The sequence below is a fragment of the Misgurnus anguillicaudatus genome, chromosome 10 (genome assembly GCF_027580225.2).
Source record: "Misgurnus anguillicaudatus chromosome 10, ASM2758022v2, whole genome shotgun sequence".
In the NCBI taxonomy this organism is placed as follows: domain Eukaryota; kingdom Metazoa; phylum Chordata; class Actinopteri; order Cypriniformes; family Cobitidae; genus Misgurnus; species Misgurnus anguillicaudatus.
The window spans coordinates 39,536,525-39,546,293 of NC_073346.2; the positions used below are offsets into that span (position 1 = coordinate 39,536,525).

Consider the following 9,769-nt stretch of genomic DNA (forward strand, 5'->3'; position numbering starts at 1 on the left):
GATGGTACCATTGAATTTTATAGTAGAAAAAACAAATATGGAAGTATTGTGATAAATAATGAAGAAGATATTGTGATAAATGATGGTAAGCACACAGTTGATGGTACCCATTGACTTTCATAGTAGGAAAACAAATATTATGAAAGTATTGTGATAAATAATGAAGAAGATATTTTGATAAATGATGGTAAGCACACAGTTGATGGTACCCATTGACTTCCATAGTAGGAAAACAAATATTATGAAAGTATTGTGATAAATGATGAAGATATTTTGATAAATGATGGTAAGCACATATTTGACGATACCCATTGACTTCCATCGTATTTGTTTTCCTACTATGGAAGTCAATGGTCACAACCAGCTCTGTGCTTACCATCATTTATCAAAATATCTTCTTTTGTGTTCATCAGAAAAAAATTCAGTTTGGGTGACCTATGCCTTAAAATATATCATGATCTGAATGATAAGGCTTAAATGTTTATTTTTTTTTAGTTTTAAGTTGATTTTAGAAATATAAACTTTATTTTTATGATATTATCTTTAATTGTAGTTTGACAAGTAGTGAAGGAAACAGGCAACAAAAGTCCAGCATACATAGTAACACTTATATGATTTTATCTTAATTTTTGATAATTATATAATCGCCATACTACCGTGCATGATAGTTATTATGTTGATGAATTTTCAATTCATCTAAGATGTGTAAAAGTGGTAGCTAGCGATAAGCTGGTAAATGTATTTAAGTTGATCCGCTTTAAAATCCCGCCCTAAATCCGCTTTGGTCGATAGAGGGCGCGCATCTGACCCAGCATCAGCGGCAGCGTCTCTGAAACCTGAGCGGGGATTTCAGTCATTGTTGCTTTAAGAGATAAGCGACGCCCAGTGATACGTGATCACTTCCCCAGCCAATCCCTAAGCAGAATATCCAAAATCTGGTTTAAACCGGTTTCTTTCTTAAATTTCAATATAAGAACTTAATAAAACATATAGAGCCGTTATTGTATTTTACGCGAACCGCGGCGAGGCGTGCACGGCACCAGCGCACTGTTTACACAGCTATTCTCATCCTCATATTTTTTTCGCGGATTTTTTGCAGTCAAGATGCCTAAAAGAAAGGTAAGGATTTAACGCAATAATCTCTATTTTTTGGGAAATAGTTGCGAATTTTTGGGAGGGTTTATTTTTATGTGTAAATATATATACGCTTTATTTGTGTTATGGTGGATGTGATCTATTGTGGTTGTGTAGTTGTTGTGTAATGGCGGACAGTCGCTTTTACTCGGTGTCAGGCGACTTGTCAATCTTACCGCGCCGTGACGAAAACAAGAGCAAAAATAAACTGCTTTATTGTAATAAAATGCAAGTTGCATTTGAAAACGGCTAACATTGTAATCACCACCCAGCGATATTATTTAAGCATTATTCGACCAAAATGAAACAATCCTGTAAAATCCGTCTAGTTTTGCAAATTTTAGATCACACACTGCTGTTTATCCTTGTTGAACTTCCAGTCGTGTATTATATTTAAAATGTATTTTATAACATAATGCGGTTAACAATGCTGCAGATCTGTGCTAGGATTCAAGATGTGAGAAAAGGCGCGCAGTTCACCGCATACCATCGTTTGACCTCATATCAGATTAAAATAGCCATCGTGTGTATTTTCGACGCTAATGTGATGTATTTTCGTGTTATTATAAGCTACATGGCTCTGAGTGTATTTTTTGTCAGTGTTGTGCATTACGCCTCGTCGAAACGTCAAGCTGCCATCTTTATAGCACCTGTGTCTTCACTGGTAGAAGACGGCGCCTTACTAGTTAACAGCTTTTAAATATCGTCTAAGTTCATTTTTTCACATCGTGTCAATGTAAAAGATGCTTTTAGATGAGTTGCTACGATTTCGTGTCGAAAAACAGAAGTAATTTACGCCGTAAGCTGAAAATCGCCCATCGTCGTTTAAAAGGCGCGTAGTGATGGAGTGAAACAAAAGGAAGCGCTGCAGCCCGCGCGCACTGACGGTCCGGATTTGAATTTGAATATGCGCGGGAACGCGGAGCAGAAATCAAGTCAGAGCAGAGAAAGCGCTCGTCCGTTATGAAAAACAGTGGCGGTTTATTCTTGATGACGTCATGTCCTGTAACAGTCACAGGGAGCGTTTGATTTTTGTGCATTTTTTAAATTATTTTAAAAATCGTCGATTTTAACAAAAAGCTCTTTTGTTTTATTCCTTTTCAGATTGACGGAGAGAAAGCCTCCAAAGGCAAGGAGGAGGTCTGTATTTTTTTAATTACTAATTTAATTATTACATTTTCGACGTTTTTTTTCTCGTGTTTTTGTGATATTATGGTTTGGTGCATGTCGTCATTGTATTTAAATTAGCATTGTTGTGTTGCAGCCAACAAGACGCTCTGCAAGGCTGTCTGCTGTAAGTATATTTACATGACTGTTTACTGCGCTTATACATTTAAATAAACTTTTAAAAATAATCAAATTTTACTTTATTGCTTTATAGAAGCCAGCTTCTGCTAAACCAGAACCAAAGCCCAAAAAAGCAGCCCCCAAGGTAAGAGTCTAAGGGTTTATTTGTATAATTTTGCTCAAAAATATTGCAAACTTTTAAAAGGAAAACGGCTGAATGAATAAAGCTGAATGCACCGCCCATCTGTCAGTCATCCAACGGCTTTGTTAAAGGGTCCCAAGCATTAAGTAGTCATTTTTATCATGTTTGTTTATATTATTGTCATCGTTTTTATTGTCAACCCTCACAGAAGGCGGCCAAGGGGAAGAAGGGCAACCCTGCTGAAAATGGGGATGCCAAGGCAGATCAGGTGGGTTTGGAAAGTAGATAAGAGTAAAGCACTTGCCTATTAGTCTATTTATCATTAAACCTCCAACAGCAGATGAGATTAATAAGAAATAAGAAAATATGACTCAAAAAAAATCTCAGCTTTTCATGCATTTCATATCTATAATGGCGTAAAGGTTTTGAAAATAGCTGTATCAAGTCTGTAAGGGGTTAACATGATCTATAGCATCAGACTATATAAAAATCGTGTCTATTTTGTGTTTCAAAGACTAATTTTTTCCTCACTTTCTTCTAGGCACAGAAGGTTGAAGCTTCTGCTGATGCCAAATGAAAAGCTAATGAGTGTCTGATCCTTCTATGTACTTGGTGACTGTACAGTTTGAAATAACTATTTTTTACCAAGTTTTATATTAAGAATAACATTTATAGTTGACTTGTTGACTTGCTTTTGATGTACTGATTGATTTGACAGGAGTTACTCTTTCATTCATATCCATTTGTATCCCTTTTTTTTAATTCAAGCCGTTATATCTCGCTGAACGATTTGCCCTTGCTGAATCTGTTTTAAAAGCGGTGAATGCAAGTATATTGTCCTAAATTTTGTGTATTTCTCTATCTTTCTTCCTTTCTTTCTTAGTTTATCCTCGGATTTTAAACACCAAACCTTCTCAAAGGCAGCTTTTAAGAGTGTTTCTAAAATGTTTTCAGGAGGCTTTTCATCCATTTTGTTAACATAAAGCTTACGAATACTGTATTTTCGTTTTTACATTCTTTTTTAAAAAGCAGTTATAATGAAATTGTCACAAAAAATTGAATAATAGGACAACAATGATGAATAAATTTGCGACATGAACTTTCAATTTCCATAGAGGTGTGTGTTCTGAACTTGTCTTTTTTATTTTTATTAAGTTATGTTCTGATAAAGTGGAAGGATATTCAGTGACTCTGAAAAATGCTTTGTTTTAAATGGTTTTGAATAAAAAAATCTGTCCTGAATAAAAACATTCTTGTCATTTTCTTGCATGCATTTGACATGTGGTCTAGTTAAAAACAATCATGAAACTAAGACAATTAAGTAAAATGATTACAATTATGATTTTCACTTAAATAAAATCGTTGAATAGATAAATCAATAACAAAAGGAAAATAATAGCATGCTTTCTAACCAAAGTACCGTGCAATAAAGTGAACACAGGTGACAAAAAACCACAACAGGAAGTTGCAAATGCACGAGCCAAAAAGACACTAGTGATTAGTAATGTAAATGCATCTAAATCATAGACTTTTAAATCATAATGTTATTTAAGAAAATAACAACTATTAATCTTCTGTTTTAATTAAGGACAGGTGTCAAATCTATAGCAAATTTTGAAAGAATGTGATAGAAACATATTAAAATTGCAATGAAATGTCTTTTTAATAAAATCTAAAGATGGAAAATTCTAAACTATATTGTTATCAATGCAGTTACACGTGTTTCCCGCTAGATGGCAGTATTGTATGATAAATCCATAGACTGTAAAAAAAATCAGAGAAGCGTTAGGTTGTAATTCATTCACTGTGCAGCAGGTGGCTTCACAAGTTAACTAAAACCATCTGCTCAATCCTCTCATTTATGTACAAACAACATACGTTATAACAATAAACAAACACTTTTCAGTCTCTAACAATTACGTTATGAAAAATTAGTGTTATAAAAGTCACTGTTTCCGGTCGTAAAGATTAAATATCTCCCATGAGAAGCGAATGTCATTGTTAAGGTAGTCCTATAATGCGATGCATTTTTACATTTGATATACATCTTTTCCTTATTTCTATACAGTTGTACTGTTCTTATGTCTTTGCTGTGTGTTCTTAAGATATTTTATGTGAAGCTCCTGTGCACCATTGTGTAAATTCGAAATAAATGTGAATTGAATCCATGTTTGTCAGTCGTTGACTTAATAAGAGGCAAAGCTGCTCTCAAACACGTTGTGTAGTGTCGTAACTTAATGTTACATCCCTACGAGCTACTGGAAAAAGAAGAAAACTGCCCTTTCTCCTCTGTCTAAAAAGATTTCCAATGTCCATGAAAGTACATAAAAAATAATCACACTGACCAAACACCAAACGTCTCTTTCCACAGATATAATTTTTATTCATGTTTTCTATATATTTTTTTTCGGTGTAGTAAACTGATCATCAATTTCCTAGCATATTACAATTTTTTTGCATATTACAAATTTTGAGATCAATAGATTTAAGGGACTTTTATTTTGCTTCTTGGAGTATGTCGTGCAGTGACGTCATAAGTTTTTGTTGTTAACATCATAGATATGTATAAAGGCTAGATGGCTCGTCCGCGCTGCTGGCCAATTGAGGGCAACCTCCGCATTTTGGCGGCCATCTTACGACAGGGCGCTCGCTCACTCGTAGCATTGAGTTTTAAAGATGCAGTTACTTTTAAATGACCATAACCATAACCATTATAACCGATTTTTTTTTTTTCCATTATAACCGATTTTCAAACGGTTTGGTTTGTTATAAACGTCAGAGATGTACCTATGACACTGCATACCTATACTAAAAATAAAAAATAAATTCATGAAACATGTTAAAGCATCCAGAATTATAGCCACGTTAATAACGTTTGTAAAAACCCAAACCGTTTGAAAATCGGTAGAAAATTGAGCAAGTTATGGTCATTTAAAAGTACCTGCACCATTAAACTCAATGCTACGAGTGAGCGAGCGCCCTGTCGTAAGATGGCCGCCAGGTGATGCCGTTAGGGACTCCGCCTTGAGCCATCTAGCCTTTATACATATCTATGGTTAACATCACCGGAAGAAGCATAGGTACCTTTTCGTTTTCAGTCACCATCTTTCGTGTTTAACTGCTGGCCGTGCGAGCTCGCCAAAGTATCTGTTGTTTGTAAAATTGTCTTTGTTTTTGCTGAAGTTGGGTAAAGACATTTAGTTTAATTGCTAAACTACAAGTGAACGAAAATTTAATGAATTTGAACGACGGCCACGGGAGTTTTACTTCCACCATAATCTGCTTGAATGGACAAAGAATGTGAAGCAGCCGTATAGCCATGTAGTAGATGTCTGTATATATAGACTGAATAAAGAGTGTTATTTGGTGTATTTAGTGTTTTTTTATATATATGACTTTTCAGTTAAAAATCTGAACAACTAGTTTTAGCATTTAACCATTTTGAAAATTTTAGCAACATATTAAGTGGTTCATGTATTTTTTTATAGCTTAACATGAATTTTAAGAAATGTTGCTTCTTTTCCATACAGTTCTTTTACTTTTGCAGTTAAATATTTGATGATGTTTGTAAAACTGAACAGGGTCATAACTTGTAAGACATGTGAAATACAGTTACAAATGTACTTTGTTTTTTATTTAAAATGGTCAGATGTTGTATGTTTATGTGAACAGACACCGTGTGAAGAGGACCAATAATCAGCTGCTGTCACAACACATTCTGTTGTAATGATGGAGTGTGTTAAAGAGGAGACTGATCCTGAATCATTCACAATAACACCTCAACATACTGAAGAACAAACAGGTTTGTGTTCAATCTTATTGACTGATAAATAACAAAGTTTCAGGAGATTGAGTTTTTGTCTAGTGATAGGCTGATTGTATTCAATATTTGGATTTTTCATTATCGGCATCGGCCTATAAATCTTTTCAATCAGCCAGAAAATTTCTCCATTACTTAAATTTGATGTTTTTAAAGAAAAGACACTCAGTGTCAGTTGATGTAAAGCAATTTTTGGGTGTGTCCTTTAAAAGCAAATGAGCTGATCTCTGAACTAAATGGCAGTGCTGTGGTTGGATAGTGCAGATTAAGGGGCGGTATTATTCCCTTCTGACATCACAAGGGAAGACAAATTTCAAGTTTCAGTTTACCAAAACTAACTTACTGGGATGATCTTTTACACATTTTTGGGTTGATAGAAGCACTGGTGACCCAATTATACATTTTCATGATATGTCCCCACTTTAAGTACTTTAAAAGGGTATATTTATAAATGTTATGCATAACAAATGTTTATTTAGTTTCACCAATTTTCTGTTTACTGTAATAACATTTGACTTATATCGGCATCTGTCATTAAAAAAAAGCATTTCGGTCGACCACTATTTTCGGCTCTGGTTAAAACTTTATTAGAGCCGTGCAATATTATAATGAGGAATTTGCTGCAAATGATGATAAAACAAAAGACAGTCATCTTAATTTTTGTTTTAATAGACATAATTTTTTTTTTTTTTGCATTTTGAGATTAAAATGAGAATTATTTTTTGTTAATTAAATTTCACGTAAATTTTTTATATTATAGGCATGACAGAAGTGAAAGAGGAAGATCAACAACAAAATGAAATGAAGGATGAACATCAGCACCACAATTTCATAAGTGAAGAAAATTCATTCAGTTGCTCACAAACTGTTGAGAATTCACCTCAAGAAAGAGAAGAAGCCAAAATCTCAAAGAGTGACTTAAGGTGCCATACTGAAGAAAGACCATACACCTGCTATCAGTGTGGAAAATGTTTTAAACTAAAAGGAAATCTTGATTCTCACATAAAGTCTCACACTACAGAAAGGCCACACACCTGCCATCAGTGTGGAAAATGTTTTAAACGAAAAGGAGCTCTTAATGTTCACATAAAGACTCACACTGGAGAAAGGCCATACAGCTGCCATCACTGTGAGAAGGCTTACAAACATAAAAGTGACCTTAAGGCACATCTGGTCAGTCATGGAGATGGGAGACCCTTTGAATGCCCTCAGTGCGATAAGACTTACATAAGTAAAGGCAGCCTTAAGGATCATTTAGTAAGTCACAGTGTTGAGACTCCATTTGAATGCCCTCAGTGTGGTAAATGTTTTAAACAAAAAGGAGCTCTTAAAACTCACATAAAGTGTCACACTGACACTGGAGAAAGGCCATACTGCTGCCCTCAGTGTGGAAAGACTTACAAAAATAAAACACAGCTTAAGAACCATTTTTTCAGTCACAGAGATGACAGACCTTTTGCATGTCCTCAGTGTGATAAGACCTACATAAGTAAAAAGCACCTAAACGATCATTTAGTAACTCACAGTGTTGAGAGCCCATTTGAATGCCTTCAGTGTGGTAAATGTTTTAAACGACAAAGAGCTCTTAAATCTCACTTAAAGTCTCACATTGCAGAAAGGCCATACAGCTGCCATCACTGTGAGAAGGCTTACAAACATGAAAGACACCTTAAGGAACATCTGGTCAGTCATGAAGATGAGAGACCCTTTTTTGTATGCCCTCAGTGTGGTAAGACTTGCATGAGTGAAAGGCACCTAAACGATCATTTAGTAAGTCACAGTGTTGAGAGGCCATTTGAATGCCCTCAGTGTGGTAAATGTTTTAAACGAAAAGGAGCTCTTAATGTTCACATGAAGTCTCACAATGAAGAAAGGCCATACTGCTGCCATCACTGTGAGAAGGCTTTCAAACATAAATTTGACCTTAAGACACATCTGGTCAGTCATGGAGATGGGAGACCCTTTGAATGCCCTCATTGCGATAAGACTTGCATAAGTAAAAACAGCCTTAAAGAACATTTAGTAAGTCACAGTGTTGAGAGGCCATTTGAATGCCTGACTGTGGTAAATATTTTAAACATAAAAGGTATCTTAATTTCCACCTAAAGTATCACACTGGAGAAAGATCATTCACCTGCCCTCAGTGTAAAAAGACTGTTCAACAAAAGGGAACTTTAGGGAACATCTGGTCAGTCACCTAGATGAGAGACCCTTTGCATGCCCTCAAAAGTTTGTTTCGTTATGATTGCTAAGGAGACACCAGAAGACGCATAAAACATAAAAAGTTGTGACTTATCTCCATGTGGAAATGCCATCATGAGAGACGGAGACCTGGAGTGGAACCAACTGACTGCAAAATGTGAATAAAGATGAACTTCAGTCTTCAGATCCATTACTCCAAATTATATTTTTAATGCATTACATCAATGGCTGAAATGTGTTCCTGTAGCTCAGCTCGTGGAGTATTGTGTTAGCAGTGCTAAAGATATTTGGTTAGATCCCAGGAACACCTTCTGATTAAATGTATTGTAACTTTTGTTGGATTAAAGCGTCATATTTGTGTCTGAAGTGAGATTATTAAAGAAATCGTTTACCAAAACCAGAAAATTTCTGTCATTATTCACTTATCAGCCAGCACTGCACATGTTAGATGTCTTCATGCAGCTTTCCACTGTTAACTTTAACATTGAATACAATTTTTTTTTTAAATATATTATTTATAAACCTCTCTTTTATGCTGTTTATTTCTAGCATTAACACTATACTTGAAAGCATAACTTTGTGAAAGTTGATTATTGTTTAATTTTAATTGTGATTAAGAGGGTGTAAGGGGAAAAATAAAATATATATCCATCCGTTTGGCCCAATGACGGTGACCAAACGTCATGGCAGAAGGATCATCACGTGTTCGGTCTTTTCTGGCGCTTACCAATGACGTTTTAACGTTACGCAACTTAGGTAGCTTCATCTGACTCCAAGAAGATAAAGACATATTGTAATATGAATCAAAATTGATGTAATTATGGAATTTGGATAAATGTTTGATCATTCTATTTACTCATGTTTACACTGAACTCATTAAATCGATTACCAATGTCATATCAGTCCACACCGGCCATTGTGTGGGTACTGAACACAAACTCGACCGTACTAGAGGTTGTAGCTAAAGCAATTTAACAAAGTCAATCTCTTGTTAAAAGGTCCCCAATATAGCTCTCAAAAATCGCCAATTAAATATAAAACATAAAACCATAATCCGAGGTTCAGTCTAGCTCCTTCTAGACGCATATAGTTAAATCATAGAACAACTTGATTATAAAGAGGTAATTATAATTACCAAATGCGATTAGTTAAGGTTAAATAATTAATCTGACCATACAATAACT

The 9,769-nt window shown here is 35.0% G+C and overlaps 2 protein-coding genes across 2 annotated transcripts; both read left to right on the forward strand.

Moving 5' to 3' along the window:
- The first annotated feature begins 919 nt into the window (after positions 1–919).
- On the forward strand, positions 920–3,811 carry hmgn2 (high mobility group nucleosomal binding domain 2). The gene is made up of 7 exons (XM_055211435.2): positions 920–1,119; positions 2,239–2,274; positions 2,399–2,428; positions 2,516–2,566; positions 2,772–2,831; positions 3,105–3,175; positions 3,447–3,811. The coding sequence occupies exons 1-6, from the start codon at positions 1,105–1,107 to the stop codon at positions 3,138–3,140; spliced, it is 228 nt and encodes a 75-aa protein (XP_055067410.1). The 5' UTR covers positions 920–1,104; the 3' UTR covers positions 3,141–3,175; positions 3,447–3,811.
- A 1,812-nt stretch (positions 3,812–5,623) lies between these two features.
- LOC129448821 (uncharacterized) lies at positions 5,624–8,998 on the forward strand. Its single transcript, XM_073872577.1, has 3 exons — positions 5,624–5,750; positions 6,236–6,365; positions 7,144–8,998. The coding sequence occupies exons 2-3, from the start codon at positions 6,290–6,292 to the stop codon at positions 8,487–8,489; spliced, it is 1,422 nt and encodes a 473-aa protein (XP_073728678.1). The 5' UTR covers positions 5,624–5,750; positions 6,236–6,289; the 3' UTR covers positions 8,490–8,998.
- The last annotated feature ends 771 nt before the right edge of the window (positions 8,999–9,769 follow it).

Excerpts from the sequence above, each read along its gene's own strand:
- LOC129448821 (XM_073872577.1), top strand. The coding sequence starts at position 6,290 with ATGATGGAGTGTGTTAAAGAGGAGACTGATCCTGAATCATTCACAATA. Across the intron at positions 6,366-7,143 it reads ACATACTGAAGAACAAACAG|GCATGACAGAAGTGAAAGAG; the intron begins GTTTGTGTTCAA and ends TTTATATTATAG.
- hmgn2 (XM_055211435.2), top strand. Across the intron at positions 2,429-2,515 it reads GCTCTGCAAGGCTGTCTGCT|AAGCCAGCTTCTGCTAAACC; the intron begins GTAAGTATATTT and ends ATTGCTTTATAG. Across the intron at positions 2,567-2,771 it reads CCAAAAAAGCAGCCCCCAAG|AAGGCGGCCAAGGGGAAGAA; the intron begins GTAAGAGTCTAA and ends CAACCCTCACAG.